At 36.4% G+C, this 20,819-nt stretch overlaps 1 protein-coding gene across 9 annotated transcripts in view; it reads left to right on the top strand.

Moving 5' to 3' along the window:
* The window catches only part of CACNA2D3 (calcium voltage-gated channel auxiliary subunit alpha2delta 3), a 482,761-nt gene that overhangs the window by 458,069 nt on the left and 3,873 nt on the right, over positions 1–20,819 (top strand). For 7 of the 9 annotated variants that reach the window (XM_051811537.1, XM_051811536.1, XM_051811538.1 and 4 more), the window contains 3 exons: positions 911–963; positions 2,522–2,577; positions 6,198–6,309. In XM_051811537.1, coding sequence (XP_051667497.1) covers positions 911–963; positions 2,522–2,577; positions 6,198–6,309 — 221 coding nt within the window. Of the gene's footprint in view, positions 1–910; positions 964–2,521; positions 2,578–6,197; positions 6,310–20,819 lie in introns of those variants that run through there. The other 2 variants (XM_051811535.1, XR_007908333.1) reach the window with 2 other exon arrangements.

The raw sequence follows: 20,819 nt of genomic DNA, 5'->3' as shown, positions 1-20,819 counted from the left end.
GCCATGCAGAGAAACACTCTCTGTGGCCCCCGAAAATTTTAAATGGCTATTGCTGCTCACCAAAACAGCACTGCTTCAGTGAGTGCTGGCTCAGGATGGTGAAGAATTACTTTAGACATCTGAGTAGTTCTGTTAATATGACTTCTTGTATGTGCCAATATACTCTGTTGATATCTAAAAGAGTCTGCAGAACTTTATGCAACTAGGACACCCTAACACAAATGAGGGAGACAAGGAGAGATTCCTTTCCAAATTTCTGGAAACTGACTCTTCTGCCTGAGTCTCTTTCACAAAAGATTAATCTCATTAATATTCTTTTAAAAAATGAAACATTCCAAATGTATTAGAAGTACTGTAAACACAGGATTCTCAGGGGATTTGCTGTATTTTTCATGATCCAGAAAAACAGAGGAAGGAGGCAAAAACCTACTTAAAGTGTTTACAGTTGGACCTTCCATATGACACAGAAAATGATTTAGGTAAAGTCAAACTTCAGAAACTATTCCCAACCTAATTAGGCCGAGGTATTGAACAGAGATTTACACTACAGAGAGGAAAGCCTCTGAATTGCAGCCCAAGAGAAGCTCATATCATCTACCCGAGCTGTTCCTTCAGCAATAGCCAGGGAAATAGGAACCCCTAGAGGTTAAAGATTTAAGAATCATTTGCAAAACCTTCCTTTCCCCCTCTGATAATCTGTGTATAAGATCAACTGTGAGAAAAAGGAAATTTCATTACTATACATTTTAATAATTAATATAATAATGTTTCTTCTTCATAAGAAAAAGGGTTGTTTCTCATGTTCCCCATGCATTTGAATATCCATAATATTGTTTTCATATGAAGAATTCAGTTAAGATATAAATGCTGCATGTTTTACCTTTTTATTAAATGAGCTGCTTCTCTTCAGCCTTATAATGCCTTCTTTGCTGCAGTAAAATGGATTATGACTGAACTTGTCTTGTAAGTAGATTTTATCAGAACTTAATATTTGCATAAATTACTGAATATTTGCACTTTTGAATATTTAATTATCACTTGTACCTTTTGCATTTTACATACATTATGCTGCTCTTATTTTACGACTTGAAATATAGTAATATTTGTCAGAGGCTTTTTTTCCAATTTTGAATTCTTAAAATCTGAGACAATTTTGGCTATATAAATGCACAGCATCACTTTTATTACGTGGTCTTCGCTTGTATCTGTATATCTTTGTTTAACAGATCACAATATACAGCCCAAATTTATTTTTGTGGTTACATTAAATTTTAGATAAATGACTGGCTGTTTGTGATGCTGCTTGGGTGGGCTGTTGTCAGTAGAGAAACTTGGTTGCACTGACTCACTGTGTTGTTTGTCACTTCATAAAATTCTATAAGATGGACCTTTTACAGTACCTGCCAGATAAGGTGTGCCCTGGATGTTGCTGAATTGTTTTATCTCTGCTGATTCTTGTAACATTCCCAGTTAATTCATAATGATCATTACCTTTAAGAGAGGGTACCTAAGAAATAACAGAGCAATATTACATGGAGAAGAGGAAGCCTTAAAATGTGTCATGTTATTAACCGACATGATTTATTATTGTTCTTATCAGAAAGCAGAGCTGCAGATCTCAGTGAATTTTATCTTCATTGAAATAGAACTGTTTTTTCCTTGTAGTCATTTTGTTTGATTGTAAATTGTATAAGCTTTCATCGAAGTTCAGAATAAGAGTAAAAGAGATTTAACTGAGTGGCTACTGCTAGACGGCAGAGATTGATCTTAAATACAGCTTTCAAAGCAAATAGAAGGGAAAGAATTGTGTTAAAATGAGACTGGTGCTTCATGTAACAGCTTCAAAAATTCCAAGAAACTTTCTGTGCTTATAAGTCTTGTAGATTCACGGGCATTTGATGAACTGGATGTTGGTTTCACATTCTTTACACTTAAAATAAGTGATAGACTGGCACTTCTCAATCCATTCTTCCAAGTAAATCATAGTATATTTAAGTGGGAAAATGCATTCTTTACAATTTAGTTAGAATTGGTTAGATAGTGGTTAATCAGTCTTTTCTGCTCTTAGAAAAAAAATAGCTTATTATTTGGAAAATTAATAAAAGAAAGTATTTTATGTGTATGCCTGTATTGTAGCCTGGACAGTTCTAGTCCTGTGGCATTTTACTAGAGTCAAAATACCTGCATAATAAAGACATAATGTTCAACAATAAAAAGAGTATATGCTGCCATGCATTGAGAATTTTAATTGGCACTTCAAATAAGATCAATATTTAAATTAATAATAGCTAAATATATGATTTATTGATAGGATTATTTTCAGAATAATTTCTCAGAGGTAAAATGCAACCCAGTGAAAATATGAGAATAGCAGTAGTTGCTAATCCCAGAGTTATAGTAACATGAATTCCAGTTCTGTTTTAGCTTTTATTTAAAATAGAATTAACGTTATCAAACTACTGCCAATTTAGTGTTTTGAAAACATGCTGTGGGATAATGAAAACTCCAATAATTTCTCTAGGTTCCTTGTGGAATTCAATCTATGCAGTTGGTGGCACTCCGATCTAACAGCAAAAGGTAAGTGTAATTTTTTTTTTTCCAGACATAATGGCAGAAATGTCTAGGTTAAACTGGATTTTTGAAATTTGGATGTGCATAAACTGTTTTAGATTAAATAATAAATATCTGATAATAATAGTTTGTCTCCCATGTCAGCATTCTCTTTTTTGTGAATGTTTCCTAAAACATGAGAGAATTAAGCTCTTCTATGAATAAACACAAAGTGCTTGTGTGTGTTCTATGAATACAGTGCACTGCTGTAATGAAAAAGTTAAAGTAGTAAATAATGATTAAATACATTTTTAAAACACTTCCCTTCATTCCAAAACAATCTTTGTGATTTTGTTTTGTGACTCCATTCAAAATATACATTTAAGTGAATTAAAATTCAGTTTACTCAAAATAATTTTTAAAATGTGGAAACTTCATTTGAAATTATGGAATTTTAATAGTTCCCATAAAAATGGGAAATTTTCAGTGTAAGTAATCTGTTAGATTTTAGCAGACTTTTTACAGCATTTTCAGAAGTTACTCAGAAGTAAAGGGCTAATTTATGGGAGCACTGCTCTTCAACTGATGATTTCAGAGGCATGTTGTGCTGGTATAATGATTTAAACTGAATTTTTCAGCCTCATATTTGCACATTCCTTAGCAAAGCAGAGGATAAAATTGCTGCTTTAGGCTTCAGTTGATATTTGCATTGCCTGGTGTCCAGGAAAAATCATATCCTGTCCGAAATTTAGATATCAGGAAAATTGAACATACTGATGCCCTGGAATAATCCAGTATTCCCTGGAATAATAAGATGCTCCTAGTATAAAATTTCTATCCTTGAGCAACCAGAAATTATTGGCAAAGCACATCAGGCTACTGCCTAATGTGTGGTAAATGCTGGGTAAGGGATGGGGAGGCTGAGAAGGGTGTCTGCTGGAGGTGAGGGTTTGGTAAGAGCCTTCTGAAAATCTAGGTTCATGAACTTATTCCAGCCTTTCCCACACTGATGTGAACTGCACAGTGCTCTGCAGTGCTGGAGCTGATGCTTCTGAGACAGCAGCAATGAGTCTGATGCAGATTGGGTGCCCACACACAGGTAGAGCTTCATGGGAACCTGCCAGACACTGTTTGCTTTGGGGACTGCTTCCTGACCAGCAGTGCCTGCACAGGTCTCCTAAAAACCAAGACTAACTTTCCAGTGATTTCCCTAATGATGAAGAAAAAAGTCTCTGACCCTGATGGCTGTGAGGGACAGTCGGGCTTGCTGTGCTAGACCCAGAAATGCAAACCACTTGCTGTTCTGCATCTGAAGAGGAATGGCAGGTTCACCAGCCCTAGTCCTTGATGTTTGCAGAACAGCACAAAGCATCCACTGTAGGAAACAACTTTTTTGGATGTTTTTTTTTCCCATGTACTGTACAAATATGCCTCAGTATATCCTGACATGAAACATTCAATGGTTCTTGCATTGTATGTTAGGGAAAATATCTTTCAAAAGCAATCCCTTTTCATCTCATGAGAATGAATGTCTGATTTGTATTTAAAGAGTGCACTAACTACAGATGAGGCATTGATAACTTGCAAACTTGCTTTTCTTAAAAACAAAACTATCATTACAGCACTTTGATGGACAAGCATGATTGAGAAATTTCACGTTTTAGTTGACAGTGAAGTTTTAATTACATAAGTCACTTGCTCCATTTCTTTGATGAGAAAGAGTATTGAAAATCTCCTCTCATCATTGGGATGTCATAACTTTTATGGTATGCCCATATGGTATTGCCCAGCTCCTGTTTGGTTAGATAGCAACAGATAGCTCTTTGGAAACCAGCATGTTTTAGTAAAGCAAAAGCAAGAGATATATCACAAGAAAACAGGAGAAAAAAGCACATGCTTAGGAATTATAGATTATATATATATACAGAAGAGTACCAAATTCTTCTGTAGATGTTATGTTACCACTAGGAGTTTTAATATTTATGACTGCACTTAATGAAATTAAAATTTTAAAATTTGCACCTTTTTTTATTTATTTTTTTTTTACTTAACAAAGCTCAGGAAAAAGATCAGTTCCTCTAATATGGAAATTGCTTCCCATTCAGTTTGTGACATTAATGGTATACCACATATTATGAAAATCCTAGAGGGTCCACACACACCTGCCCATTTAACAAACCCTACTCTGAAAAGTACTTCTGCACAAGATCTTGTAATCTCAATCACATTTGTATATGAGAGAGAAGAAACCCTAAACCTTGAACAATCCCATCATCTTCTGGACTCCAGAGAGGTGCTGGAAATCTGAGACCCACAAATCTTCGGCAGTCTTTTTGTTACACAAGCCATATGTTGATAAAAATGAGGGTAGACCCAAACCACAGGTGATAAATTCCATTCGTTCTTTACAACAGATAAGGGAAACAGAAGAGAAAGGGAGAAGGTACAGTAGAGCTAGTCAGACAATTTTTAAAAAAATACCTAATACGTGACATACTTAAATATGTCACAATCATAGTGAAAACTTCAGAAATAACGAAATTTTTCTGACCAACTTTAGTACCTCCTTTGAGGTACTCCTTTTTTTATTCTATACAAAAACTGTGAACAGTTCAGAAATGCAGGTCCTGCTGTGTGATTGCAAATGCAGTTGTGGTGGTTCCCTTGCACTGCACAGTGGATGCACCACTCGCTCTCAAACAGATTATCTCCAATGGAAGATCTGTCCAGCCCAAGAGCCTGTTTAGTGTAATCTATTTTTGTCATACCTCATCTTGTTTTCTCACTTAGCAATTAGTTTAAGATAGGTTTAACATTTGTGCTGATGTGCAAGTATATCTCTGTGTTAAGGAACAATGAAGGTGTGGGGAGGAAAAAGAAAGGGAATGAGGGAGAGGCACTGTCTGACAAATACTTCAGCGTGAGAGTCAGAAGAGCTGCCTTCAGTTCCCAGCTTTGCTGCTGTCCTTTGCTGCTGTAGTTTGACCTTGAACCAGTCTTACTGCTTTCTGGTACCTCAGTTTCCCAATCTTTAAGATGTAAATAGTGACTCTTTCTTTTTCCTGTAAGGACTTCAGACTAAAGGGTCTTCATTATTAGTATTTTGGGAAACAGATAACATTGGGATTGGGTAAAGTAACTCTTCTACCTCCCCCACCCACAGAGTTATTGTAGCTGATGAAACCCTGCAAAGATTCCCAAGCTGTAATCCAAAACCAGTTTGTTTTGACTTCAGTAAAATGTACCAAAATTTTCATCAAATAAATGTAAACTCCTATGAATGAAAGTTAGTGATGCACAGCACCACTGAGACAAAAACGACAGTAAATCCAGCTTGAATCTGCACGGAAAGAATGAAAACTTGTGCATATGTAAAGTGGGTTGGCAATGGCTAAACCATTAATAACTACTTTAATAGTAATGTCTTGCAAAATTACATTCCGTGGATAAACTACTTTTTTTTTTTTTTTTTAATTTAATTGAAAAAACAGTGTTATGCACTGCCTAGGAAATCTCACAGGGTGGCAGAAGCTGAGTAACATTTCCGTTCTCTGTGAGCTCCGCAATACAGCATCTCACGTTGTTCCCAATTTTGTGTGCTGTTCTTCCCATGTTAACATCGAGATGTTTTTTTCCTGTGCCTATAGCGCAGAGGTTGAAACAAACCCTAGAGCCCTGTGACACTGAATATCCAGCTTTTGTTTCCGAACGCACTATAAAGGAGACCACGGGGAATATTGCTTGCGATGACTGTTTCAAGTAAGCCCTTTCAATATATTTTTTTTTTATACAACTGTTTGTGACAAAGCAATAAAACTGAATTATTCAAGGCTGTGCTGAAGAATGTGCAAGTCTGTTATGTTTTGCATTATGTAATGACCTCTGTCAGGGTGTCATTTCTCTTATTACAGGGGTCATTTAAAAATTTGATGCTCTTAAATTGAAGTGCTGCCTATTATTTTCTGCCAAAAAAAAATGTAAAACCAGTGCAGGCTTATGTTAATTTCAAATAGTAAATGCTTTAAGACTTTTCCTATTTGCAGGCAGCATTCTAAGGACATTGTCTGTAAGATTTAGATGCAAAAAGGTAAGTGCTGTTCAGGCTCCTCAACAGGAGTGAAACCCTGCTGGATAGGTTAGGAGTTCCCTTGTGGTACAGTGAGACCTGTTTGTTTTACTGGAATGCCAAACAGAGTTTCCTTCTTAGAATTATTGGGCTGAAAGAGTGGGAGAGGATTAAATCCATTTTCCAAGTGTTCAGTGCTGGGAAGCTGAGTTAATAGTAACAAATCTCACATGTCAGTGCTGCAATCTTGTCAGTTCTGCCAGTGCTACTGTAAAATCGTCCCTCATAGGGTTAAAAGAAGAGAAAGACTTCAGTGTAGCTTTCCTTCTTCACAATTGAAATGTCTTTTCTCTGCATTTGGTGGCTATGTGCAGTGACATTTTGACTGTAGTTCTGGTACATTGTAATGAAAGTATTGCATAGGTATTGTTTATGCAAATATCTGTACCTTGAGAAGTCCCTTAATTGGATTTCCTTTATGCTGAGTGAGTTGTCATCATAAAGGAGATGAGTATTTACAGCAGTAATGTGTCTATCAGTATAAATGTCAGGAAGAATTTATAAGTTGAACAAAAGTTCTTATAACACTCTCTCTCTCCAGGCTAAATCAATATGCAATTAGCAAATAAAGGTGAAAACTTTGTCACTTTGAAGTCAATAGGTGTGCTTCTGGACTTAGTCCTATTTTTTCTCCTTGATATTTTCAATATTTTAAAACAGGAAATAGGAGTAAGTACAGTGGAGATAAATTTTGAGTGCTAATATTGACTTTTGATTTGCTACTGACCAACTTTTAAGTATAAGAACATTGTTAATGTCTAGTATGAATAATTGGTTTTATATGGCTTTGTGGGACAGAAGTATGAGAGTGCTTTGTAAATTGATGCTCAGGAGCCCTTTAAGCATAACAATAGGTCCCACTGACTGAAAAGTACAAACTCAACAAAATCAAGCCATGCTTTTTCCACTTGACATATCAAATACAATGTAGGTTACTCTGCTATGAGTGCTTTGTGCCAGCATTGTAGAATTTAAGCTGCCTTGATTTGTGATAATTTAACACAAGATTACTGAGAAGTTGTGCAACAAATTATCATGCATCCCTTGAGGTGTTCAAGGCCAGGTTGGATGGGGTTTTGAGCAATCTGGTCTAGTGGAAGGTGTCCCTGCCCATGGCAGGGGGGTTGGAATTGGATGGTCTTTAAAGTCCCTTCAAATCCGAACCATTCTATGATTCTGTTTAAATATTGCAAACAGACATGATTCCATGGAAAGAAGATTAATTTAACAGGACTAGGTTTTCTCAAAGGAGTGCAGATTCTAGTCTGTGTTCTTCGGTAACTTCAGGTCAAAGAACAAGTTTCAAAAATAATACAATTCTGCAATACTTGGAAAGCACCAAGTTGGAAACTGAGTTTAGTGAAAATTATAGTATTTCAAAAATAATGCACTAAGATCTTTTTCATAGAAAAACATTTTGTGTTCCACAGTGGAAAAAAAAATAAAAGAAAACCCTGTAAGTTACAAACTGATCTCAAGGCACCCATTACTTCTCTCCACAAGCAATGGCAAAACCTAAAGAAATAATCCAGAAGAACTATTAGATTCTCATGGGAAAATTGTTCGTTATACCATTTACCCACTGTCATTAACAATCTACAAATTGCATCCAAGATTGCAGACTACATTGGATTCCAAATATTTTTGTTATAACCCAGGACATTTTCCCGCAGAACAGCTCAGGAATTTGACCCAAAGTCCTTTGTAGACCTACATCTTCTGACCCAGTTTTCTGTTTCATGGCTTTAGCACCAATAAATATTTTTACAAGCAAGTGTATTGCTTAATATTTGTAATTTAAGAAGGATGGGCTCAATCAGTCAGAATTTAGGTTCAGTCGTATATACAACAAGTCTGGTACTGACACCATGTCCAGTGGTTAATCTGTGCAGCATCTGTTGCATACCAGGCTCTGATTCAGATCCCTTTGAGTCAGTGGGATTATTTTCTGTGTCCTCCTTGAATCACATTATTGATTAATCTGTGATATATAATTGCAAATATTTATTACAACTAAAAAAAAAGATACTTGTAAATATTTAGCTAATTATACACCCCTTGGAATACTGAAAACCTATTTGAAAGGCACTAGGAAAGTCAGTGTATTGTGAACAGGTTTGCAAACAAAAGCTGTGCAAGTGCTCTGCTTCAAGGAAGTTGTGTCAAAAGTTACTCAAGTCACTGGCTTTTGTTCCTACAACGTCAGGCACTAGCACAGAGCCCTTGTCTGAAAAAGGAGACTAGAAGCAGTCTTTTAGTAGAAGTAAAAATGATGACTGATATTACTTGAAACCATATCCTGTCACTTAGATAAGGCATTTTGGTGCACAAATACTGTGGTTTTGCTAACAAGGTCACGTAGTGAGAGTCCAAGGCTCAGTTTTATTCAGTCCTGGGTGAGCTGTTACTGATCTTATAGAAATACTCTGCACTTCAGTTGCCAAAGTAAACAGTTACCAACTATAGTAATGAAAACTCTCTTATAAACGCTTCCAATCATAAATTTAATCATGGGTGCTTGGATTTAAATCAAAGGGTCCTCAAATAAATGATACAGTAGAAAGGGCTACATGCTAATTACTTTGTTAATAAGTGTCTCACCTTTTCAGTCACCTCTGGGAAACGTAGTCAGTGGAAGGGCACCTGTACACTGAGTCAGGCACTAATTATATACAGACATATAAAATGCACTCTCTGTATGGAAACTTATCTCTTACTAGCAAAAAATAAATGCTACTTTGGGATAAATTGCAATGTTTAAAAATGATTTTCAAAAATATAGGTTTTATTAAGAAAGCAGGAGCCTGAAAGAAAATAAGAATTAACATAAGAATGTCATTAGGGTCAGGGTTTGGCTGCCCCACCCCATAATTTGTTGTTATTCAATATCCCAATGATTATTAAATTAATCTGTTATTTAAACAGCAACGAAAAACAAGTCAACCCACATTTTCTAAGCACTGTCAACAAGAGAGAAAAACTGGTTTTTTTTTTAAAAATCTGAAATGCTTTCATATTTTCCAGTAAGCTATTCCACTTTATAACAAAAAAAAATATTAAAAAACTAAACCCCATTATTCCTGCAAACTCATAGGGCAGACTATTGAATGTCGTATCACAGCTTCAATTTTAGAAATAGTGAATTTGTAAAGAGAAGTATCTTTTTCTTTATCAATGTCAGCTGACACTCTGTGGAGTCAGAGTTACACTAATGCACTTAGTATGGGCTTTAAAGGTGTTGTGCTGCTCAGAGATGTGGTTTGGATTAGACGTGAAGTTTGAAGTCTTAGGCTAAACAAGCATCTCAGGGCTGCTTGTAGTTTTATGAGGTATTACCTCAACATGACAGCCAATTTTAAATGTAAGTGCGTCAACTAAAGTTCTTCAGCAATGCTCACTGGTTACGTTACCAGATTTTGCCTTCTGGTGACCTCATCATTGCAAATTGTAATTGCACTAAAATTGTCTAAGGAAACCATCTTAGAAAGTCAGAGTTGTTGTTATAAATTAGAAGGGATGATGGTTGTTATGATATTTGACTGGAAAAATTTAGATGATCTTTCACTATATCCTCTCATTTGTAGAACAAACAAAAAAGTTTTTGTCTATTTGCAAATCTTATTCATGTCTGAAAATTCAAATTTTTTCATTAAACTTCATTTAGGAAAATACTATTAATTTCAGCTATAACTCTGGCTGCCTGTAGATCTTCTGTAGATCAGTAACTTACTTATCTGACTACTTATACTCTAAGTATATATGTTAAAATTTCGAAGGTGCAAGGAACCAGTTGAGTGCTTAATTGCCACATATGTGTATTCACTGTAAAAACTGTGGGTATACAGATCATGCAGCAGTTGCACAGTCAAATGCTTAAAAATTTGCCCTTTTAACCTCTCCTGTTCATGTGTGATGACATATTGGACTTGGATGAAGATCAAAAATCTGGCCTTACTTCCAATGACCCAGGGAGCAAAGCCCCCTTCTCTTTTAATTGCAGCACTCAGGGGTCCACAAGGTCAATACAGAAACCCCCAAGAAACTGCTTTGTTTCCAGTTGGTTCTTTGTGCACAATCTTGGGACACAAAATAAAGAGAAAAGTAAATATGAGAAAGACATATTCTCACAAGGGAAGCAGGGAAGTATGTGGCTACAATCATCCTAACCCTGGGAAAGATTTATGTGTGTTTTAATTATGCAAGATGAATGTGTTTACTTTGTTGGCTATCACAGGTAAATTGCCTGTTAAAATGGATAGGGAACTAATTTGAATAAGCAGTGTCCCATATATTATGTCTTTGGCCCATTGGGGTGTTAGTAAGCAGACATTTATTTAACAAGGAAAATCATCAATAAACCAAATTACTTCTCTTACTTTGTTACAGACTGGACATTGAATGCTGTTTATTGTCAATAAAAGAGGTAAACGGGAATGGAACTGTAGGTCAGGGTGACACTCAACCCTTTATGTGTATTTATAATGGCAAATTTCAGACTTGTCCACTAAATGAGCAGATTTGGCAGTAACAGATAAATAACAACACAAATTAGATTCAGATTGTTCAGGGCATGAGTATATTAGTGTCAGGAATAGTGCAATCTGCAGACGTTAAAGTGGTAATGGTTTTTAAAAACCACTTAATCTTGAGACATACCACCATTTGCTAAAATATTTCTACATTGCTCTCTCAGTAGAAGCTTGCCAAACTGCTGTACTTGATCATGTTTAAAATGTGTAAATAAATACCCAGTTCAATTTACCATGAAATAAATTATCATTTGCCTTTTCAGATGCAGTTAGTTTACTTCTAAACAAATCATCTTGCCACATAAAACAACCAAAGCATCAAGGGCCAATTTCTTCACATTCAGAGCTCTATCTGTGTGCATCAGAATGTCCCTTTCTATGTCCTGGAGTTGTTAGGGCAGTAAATTGTAGTTGGTCTTCTAAAAGACATTTTGGGCTGTGTTCCTTTTACTGTGTCCATCTTTCATGACTGTGAAGAAAGGGTTCTCTGTATTTCACCAGGCTTTGTTTAGCCTGCGTGTTTCTGCATTCTTGCTTTTTTCAGCAGTTGTGCCAAGTACCTGTGTGATAACATGCACATGAATGGTTTTGACCTGTGCCCGTGTCGAGTCACAGGTGTGCTGTAGACAAACTGCTCCTGGGTGATCTTTACAACATTGAACAGACCTTAATTTCAGAGAGATTGTTTAGATGTGCATGAAAGTCAAGGAATATCTTCAAGGGAAACTCGATATTTTGCGTACCTCAGTGGTTAATCAGTGAAGTCTCAAGAATCAAAAGCTAAATATATAGAATTGTCTTGCACTTCTTTTTTGAAAATCCGATCTTCCAGACTTGCAGAACACTTATGACTGTTAAAAAGTCTTTAAATTTGAGGCAACAGCAGTATTTGTAGAAACTTATCCTAGCCAAAACCCCAAAGCTCTAGAAGACCTAAAAATACTTTTTTCCCTGTTCTTTCCTTGTAAAAAGTATCAAATTATACAATTTAAACTGCTAGAATTGTTTATTAAAGGTCTTTATACTTAGCTTAAAATTTTATATTGTGCGTTACCCACACATCTCCACTTGCAGGCTGAGTAACTTTCTCTTCACTTCAAAGGCAACAGTGATTATAATGTTTGTCATGCAGGTGCAATTTAAAGTCACTGTATGGGCAATTTAACTCTACCCTTTGATAATGTATATTTTGAATGACCAGTTCAGGAAACACTGTAAATTACTATTTTCATTTAAGAAAAAAGGTATATAAAATAATAGAGCATGACATATCTAAGCTACGAGGCAGGTCTTTGCCTGCCAGTCATTAGTTTAACAATCTTTTGGGCAGTTTTCAAGGATGAGGTATTTTTGCTTTCTTGCTTTTTTGTTTTTAAATAGACAAAGATTTTCAGTATTCCTTTTTTTGTTTTGTTTTGTTTCAGAACTTGGTTATTATGCTTGTTGAATTCAGGAGTATTTTAGTTGCTTATACATAGAATGCCACCCTATCCTCAGAATAGTCTTTCATTTTATCTCAGTTTCTATGTATGAGGGTGTTCCCCCAAAAATCAAAACCATGGAGTTTGTTTGTTTAGTTGACAAAAACTGTGTAAATCTGTACTCAGTTTCTCTCTCTCGATTTGCTTGGCATTTTAATCATCACAAAAATCTTAGAGAGTGAAAGAATCACTGTGGATCAGGAGAAAAAGTATATGTAATGTAAAAAAATTCTGACTACAGTAACGTGTGTAGAAGGATATTTTTAGTGGCAGGAAATATATTGAATGAGAGGGGGACTTTATAGAAGAAAGAGAAGGATGAGGAAAAAGTGGTCTTTTCATGCAGATATGTGCAACTTTTTTTTTGAGAGGCTTCATAGCACTGGTCATGTAAATACTGTAAAAGCTTGGAGATCTGCAGGTCGGCTTCGTAGAAATTCAGTCTGTTAATGTTGTCTGAAGTTTTTGCTGTAGGTTTTTTTCTAACAAGTAGGATGAGACCTCTCCTAACTCCCCACTTCCCTACTTATGCCTTCCAAATGACACTAGAGCTGATTTGCTTGAGAAGTTTATAAATGCAACCTCTGCATGGAAAGGTGGTGATCTCCACCCATACGCTGTTCATAGTTAAACTCAGTACTCCTATAAAATGTGAATACTTAAAATTTAACTGAATTTTAGTTTTTATAGAAGCATTAATAATTATTAACCAAATGATAGATAGTATCTGATGCAATGAAAGGATGCTTTGTAATGATAGGGGATTTAAGAATGCCAAAATATATAGAACTAATCAGTAATATATATTATATTTATAAAAAATGGCTTGGAATAGGAAAAATTATTAGAACTGAGAAACAATGCAATGAATTTTTAAAACCAGGTACACTTGTGAAGGATAGCTAATACTAGCACATTAATTTTATTTTATAATGTATTCATATTATATTATACTCTAATAAAAACAATGCAAACGTGGCAAAGACATCTGCACGTGTAGCACTTCTCTTTATAGAGGATTTAAGAGGGCTTAATGGATATTTAAAAACCTTTAACTTAGAAAAACAACATGAATCTTTAGATTTGAGAGCCATGCAAGGAGCACTCGTATATTACATAAAATAATATCAAATTTTAACTGGATACAGAGAAGATAGCATATACTGTACTTAATTCTTTCAGATGTGGCCTTCTCAGTCATTGCTAAAGTTTATATTTACAGCGATAAATGAACAGCCCCTTTGCAAAATACACTGTGGGCACATTCAGTGAGCAGTTTAGTTCTAAGATTTATTCCACTTTAATGTGAATTCTGCTTTTTATATTTCAGTTTCTGTTGTGTAGCTCTTGGCTACGGTCATATTGTAGATTAGACTAGACCTAAAGCTGTGGAAAAGAGTAGTTACCAATTCAGGCAATTCAAAATTTACTTTCACAATGTCATATGATATTTGTGAGCCTTCCTAAACCAGAGTATACCAACTGGCTTTTTAATCTTTAAGTTATATTTAGGACCTAGCTTAGAAATCATACAGTATTTTAAAAACATAATCTGAGATGTCTCTCAATACAAACCGCAGTTACTTAAGTAGGGCTGCAAAACTCTGCTAAAAACCCATTTTTCCTAACATGCTATAGTAGAACTGCATTTTCCAGCCTGGGTAACTTCTCTGACCTCTCTATTGTTGTCCTGTTAACCCATGTCTCTGCAAAAAAGCTAATTCCAACGTTTTAGAGACCTGTGATACGATTTGCTTTGTTCCAATTACTGTCTCTCCTCTGTTGTTCATTGCGAGCTTAGAATCAGGTACTCTCTCTGCCTGTGGACACCCACGTATGTAATATTCAGCTCAGGTTTGTTCAGGGGTGTGAATGTCAATTCATATTTAAAGTTTGTAGGATTTCTGGGCTTGCTTTCTTTGTAAAAATTTTGCAGTCCATTTTAAACCTAGAGATCTGAAACTCTCCATTATCTTACACCGTCATACGGGACAGCAGCTGGGCCGAAAAGGTTATGACCGCTGTCATTACACAGAGTAACTTTTGTCACCCTAAAGGCTGTACACTCAAAATTTTTGGGTGCTTGTAGCATTTCTGTTACACAGTTGGTCAAGTACTCATATTTGAACATCAATTATTGGAGAAAGCATCTCCTGACTGAGAGTGAAAGAGGATCCGCACTTGTGGGGTTTCCTGTCTGAAAACCCACAAACATTCAGCACACACAGGAACAGTGAGGATGGCATCTCTCATTTAAATCCTTGGTTCTAAACTTTGCTCTGAGTATGTTTGTACTGACATCAAGTTGTGCTACAGTCAGTCAGGCTCTATTTTGCTAGCATGAGGTCAGGGTCAGATTACAGGCCTGAGGCTGGGAGTTTATCTGCCTCTTTTATATGAGAGAACCACTAGCTGATTTTTTTATACACTGCTCCAGCTCTCAGAAATGTTATTATTGGCATATATGTTATTTTTATAAATTGCATTAAAGATATTCCATTCTCTATCATCATTTATTTGGAAAAAAACCCACAGAAAACAAGTAGCGCAACTTGACTGTGATATAAACATTTCATTCATTCATTTAAAAAATATGATAAGTGAGAGAAATGTGGGTTGGAAATGTGGCCAGCAGCCTGGAAAGCACATGATAGGAGTTGGGAAATAGCAAAGTGGATATCTGCACTTCAGCTGAATGCTTAAAGTTTGTTCCAGACCATTAGGGTTGAACGTTTGCAACCAACATTATGTGAGTAACATATTTGAGTGCAGAGCGCACAATATTTTCCATTTACTGTACCCTACTCCTGGTATGTTTTTTCTTTCTCTAAAAAAATAGGAAAGATCAAATTTGACAGATATGAAATGTAATCGCAAAGTAACTACTCATCTTAATCCAAACTGCTCAAACATCATTAATGGAGGTTTGCACACAAAAAATACACTTCAAGACCTGGAGGGAAATGGCTGAATTTACAGCAATGCTCAAGCACCAGAGCACTCAGTGAGGACTATTTAAGTTGAGTACCATGGAAATTCAACCTACTTTTTCACATCTTTGTGTATGTGTTTAGGTTGCCAGTTTGAAAATATTATTCTCCCTTTGTTTCATTTCAGACTCCTCACAGTGAATTTCTTCTATTCTTTGTAGGATTCGTCTGCATAAGCAAAACAACTGGTATTTAAAAGATCTTTTCTATTGCCACCTAAAACTGATTGGTATGGCTGTGTATGTGCAGGAGAGACATATGCTAACACAACAATGTGTTATTATTCTAATCATAATTTGAACATAAGTCCCCCTGTGACTTTAAACAATAGTAATAGTGTTCCTGTAGTCATTAAAGAAACAAATGGAAAATACACATATGGGGGTTTTTTGCCCTTAAATCAGACTGTTAAAGCTCCTGAGCATGGAATTAAGAATGAATCTGAACAGCTATTTAAATATTTATATGACTAAAATCCCTCCTAAGCCATATGTTTGTCATGACCATATATTCTACTGTACAGCGTCTGTTGTCATGAGCACAGATATAACAGCAGTGTATTTTTGTAAAATTAAAAGAGAATATTGATTGTAAAATACAGCATATAGATCAATAATTATTACTTATGAACAAGGGTGTTTTAAAGCAAAGTGCAACAATGAAGTATTTCTGTGGAAAACAAGAATTAATTTTTTAACAAGAAACACACAGCATTGTTTTTAGACAAATTGAATGCTTTTAATGTTGTTGCTGTGCTCAGATCCTCCTCAAGTTACAAAGAAATATCTTCCATTCTTCAGGATAATGGGAAGATATTTTCTCTAAATTTTTTGATTCTGCTGGCATAGTCTTATTCTGTAAGTGTCTTCAGACTTCCATGCTGCTTGACATTCGGTTTGTTCCCTCAAATACTTTTCAACCTTTACGACTGTTTGAAGAAAATAGGGAAATGTGGTTCTGAAAATTAGAGATTTCTGAATGCTCTCAGGAGGTTTATTACCATTCTTTGTTGCTGAAACAAGTCGTGTAGCAGTGTCACTGGCCACCAGCTAATGGCAGCATGCCTGCAAGCCAGGAAAAGGAAAATAGTTCAGTGCAAGTGACCAAGAAATGATGGTATTTGGGATCCTAGGTGTGAACAGTCCAATATGACTGTTTCATGGCCCACCCTCAGTACCTCATAAAATATGTTGCATTCAACAGGTTTCCTTAAACCTGGGTGTTTCTGGGACACTATGTAAGTGGCTGCTTATTAGTAGGGAAACCTCAGGTCTGTGTTCAGTTTATATTCTGTCCAAAACTTAACATCAGTGGAGAAGGAAATGGATTACTTCTCCTGCATGGAAATACAGAGACTAGGCTGCTTAACAGGAATATTGATTTCCTTTAATAGCAGATGCTACTGTCAAATAGTAGAGAGTAAACAACTTAAAGGTTAGGTTTGCTTAGCTGGACAAGACACATCTCTTGCGTGTCTGAACTAGAATTACCTTGCCTGTTATCGATCCAGCTATGCTAGGAAAGGAAAATTGAAACCAACAGCATTTCAGAGACAAGATGTTAAGCCTGCCACATATAGATTTTGCAACTTATGATTGAGGTATTTGTAGTGAAGCAATGACCTGCATTAACAAACCAAATATGTGACTTACAGAAGTATGTAATCCTCAAGTTGACCAGTAAGCTGGACAGATAGGGAGAAAAAAGGGCACAGTTCTACCTTGCTCCTGCTGTGCCTGTTTGTATCAATGTGGGAGATGCTACAAAATCCATAAGGAGACAGGCTGCAGAGGACTCATGACAAAGCCATCTCCTGCAGCCGCTACTGACCTGCTTCCCTCTATTCCTTTCCCAAAGGACGCTGCTTGTCCTGTCATCCTGTCCTTTCCTCCATCTTGGAACATCTCCCTCCCTTCCAGAGGGGTTTATCCCTCTCCCATTTGCCTTACTAATACTTTGCCATCCCAGAGGTTCGGAGATTGGAAGACAAAAGGAAGAGGAAGAAGCACAATGTGGAGAGAGGGCAATGCATCAAGGGTAGTATCAGCTCAGTCCCCACTCCTGTACTGTATATTTTCTAATTATTTATCCTTACAAGAGAAAGTAACTCTTACAGTAAGAAAAAGAACTGACATTTTTGGAATTAGGTGTGGGAGATTTTTGTTGTTTGTTTTTTTTTTAAATATAGTCTTTGGAAGATATGATAACAATAGAATATGTACTATAACTGTATGAAAAATTTTATATATACAAGCAAAAGGAGGAGATTCAAATTAAAAAAAACCCAACCAAACAGATTTGAATGTAGAGTGCTGGCTCTTTTAGAACAGGTGTTGCAGCCTGCACTTAGCTGTAGGTATCACGTTTCACCCTGCTCGGGATGCATTTCTCTGCAGGATCACTATTCATCCATTAGAGAGAAGGACCCTCCTGCAGAGGATGACTCAGATCACCGAAGCCAAGCTCCTGCTCTGAATTATCCTTGAACAGTCCATGTCTCTGCATGTGCTCTGTCCAGAGCTGGAGGTGATTCCCCTTCTTATGTAGGAACCTGAGTTATGTGCATAAAGGCAGCTGGTGTGACTGCCCTCCAACATTTGTACTGCAGTCCTGTTATGATGATTTCCAAATTCTAGGGTGTGTTAAGGAGTTAGAATGAACTGACTCTCTGTGGGAAGAGTCATTTAGCCACCAGACACACATGCTTTCTTATCACATCTTCATAAGCACAACTTTACCAAGCTTAATTATAGTTGCAGCAGTACTTGAATGTCAAGTCTCTTCCTATTTCATTCCACAATGAAATATTCATTTTCAAGGAGCAGATGAAGTATTTCTTTTTGAACAAATATTTACTATTTCAAAGTAAAACATGAAGCTGGGGTTTTTTCCCCAGATCAATTTGTATGATATTTGTGAAGATGTTTTTATATGGGCCAATACAGAAATAGGTTAAAAAGAAACAGATAATGTGTGTGTAATATGACAAAAGTAATGATCTGACTCAAAATACAGACTTTCTTGCAGATTTACTCTCGATTCTTATTTTTTCTTCATTAACAAAATAGTTTGGCATGACTAGATTTTCTTCCTTCTCTCTCTTCCCCTTTCAAGTATTAAATTTCTTCCTTCCTCACCTTCCCCACAAAGTTAAGAAACAGTTTGTTTTCAGGTCTGTTTTAAGCCTCTGAACCTGCACATCAAATAAACCAAACTAGTTCCTCAGTGGATGAAAGATGGAGGAGAAATTATTAATAAGCTTCTTATTGACTCAATGTGCTTCAGCAGGAACCCAAATAGTTTATTCTGTTTTATACTTGGAGATATATTTCTGTGCAGCCACTGTCAAATGATGGTGATGATAGTGGTGTAAAGGAAAAGGATTCAAATCAAAAGATTTACACTACTTAACACAAAAAGAGCTTTAGCCTTTAAACATGCAACATTCTACATAATATTAAGACAAGTAAACATAGACTTTCTTTTGATTGTTAAACCAGCAAAATGTTCAGCAAACCCCCTTACTCGGTCGTTGAGACTTGGCTTCCATATTGCCAGTGACACAAATGCCAACCTAAACCAGCAGGTGTTCAGAAATAGTTATTGTAATGGAAACTTTAGAGACTCACAGTGGAGCTCACTAAAACATAATACCATTTTCATTACTTTGTCAGCAACTTTATTTCCCACTGCAGCCATGGAAGCTCTTTGCTGGAGTTTTTTCTCCCTTGCAGCTGAACCTTGGCGTGCAGAGTGAAACATTTTGGTGGAATGTTTCAGTCTTTGAAAGGCTTCGGTCTGACTGTGTTCATGCACCTTTTGTTTTCTCTGAATGTTTGGTTCCTGAGACTTACTGGCATGAATGTTCAAAATGAATTTTAAAGATGCATATGCATGTCACCGTGGAAACTGAAGGCCCAACTCAAACAGCAGAGCTGCTGCTGGGATGATTGTGTGCTTTATCCAGCTTGGGCATGGAAGCAGATCCATGTGAATTGTCTGAACAGCCACACAGCAACTGCAGTGGTTACGACTGGCAGAAACTTCTCTGCCATTGATCTGGTGAGGGTAAGGACATCTCATGACTGTGAAATGATCCTAAATTAAAGCAGCTGAAAGAAGTATATTTGTGCAAACTATTAATAGAAAAGAAAGATAAAAGGGACATTTTTTTGCCCTTACTCATTTGTTCAACTCAATCTCGGTCTTCAGTCCTCTGTCTTCACTTGTTGATATGTTAATACTTTGCCTGTGGCCTCACAAGTCAATGACTGGTGAGGACTCACACTTGGCTTTGCAACTTCCTTTCAAGATTATATTTGAGAACTGTGAAAGAAAAAACATTCATATCCTGCTTGTGGAAGAAAACATTTTCTTTTTAATTTACCTCTAGTGGGATGGACGAGAAGCCAGTTGTTTTGCTTTGCAAGATATTAGTTATTATTGTGCTCTATGGAAAAAAAATGCTGCAGTGAGCCAAAAGTTTCATTGTTTTGTGGCTCTTTATGGCAGTCCTTTATTCTCTGGCAATCACCATAAGGCTAGACACTTCACAAACATCTGCACTAGAGAATCAGACTGTAGATTTGTAGGAATATTCACTGTTTGGTAAACTGAATCAGTGTAATTAGTTGATTCCTATGATATAATTCCTAGAATAGCAAAGGGGTTTTTTTGCTTAGCCTAATATATTGCTCTTTGCAGTTCCTTTAATTCATAATTTCCATCAATCCATGCATATAATGCATTCCCCAAATTGATGAAGAAATCAAAAAATGTGAAGGCTTGTAGTAATTAAGTGATACAGAAAATTTGGCTAGACTTGGTAGTGTAGCTGTATAGTAATTTACTCAGCATCGTGGTTCTGTAGTTGAAACTTACTTTCTTCTGGGTTAAAGTGCTTCATTTTTTCATCACAGCTAGGTAAAGTGATAGGAAATCCCCCCCTCAACTTCAAGGAATCAACAGTCTGTACTGTACAGCCTTACAGCACCCCAGGGAAGTGGGTGAAAGAAGAAATGAAATGGGAAATATGCCCACCTTTCATGAAGTGGCACCTTTAAGCCTGGCTGTGTGGTACATGCTTTTCACAGGCTTCAGTATTCAGCTGGGGGTCACAAAAAAGGGTTTCACAGAGGGCCTT

Source organism: Manacus candei, unplaced genomic scaffold (genome assembly GCF_025592945.1).
Source record: "Manacus candei isolate 608988 ecotype Guabito, Panama unplaced genomic scaffold, ASM2559294v1 h1tg000082l, whole genome shotgun sequence".
Taxonomy (NCBI): Eukaryota; Metazoa; Chordata; class Aves; order Passeriformes; family Pipridae; genus Manacus; species Manacus candei.
Note: the sequence above shows the minus strand (reverse complement) of the source record. Positions and strands in the feature narration are given on the sequence as shown.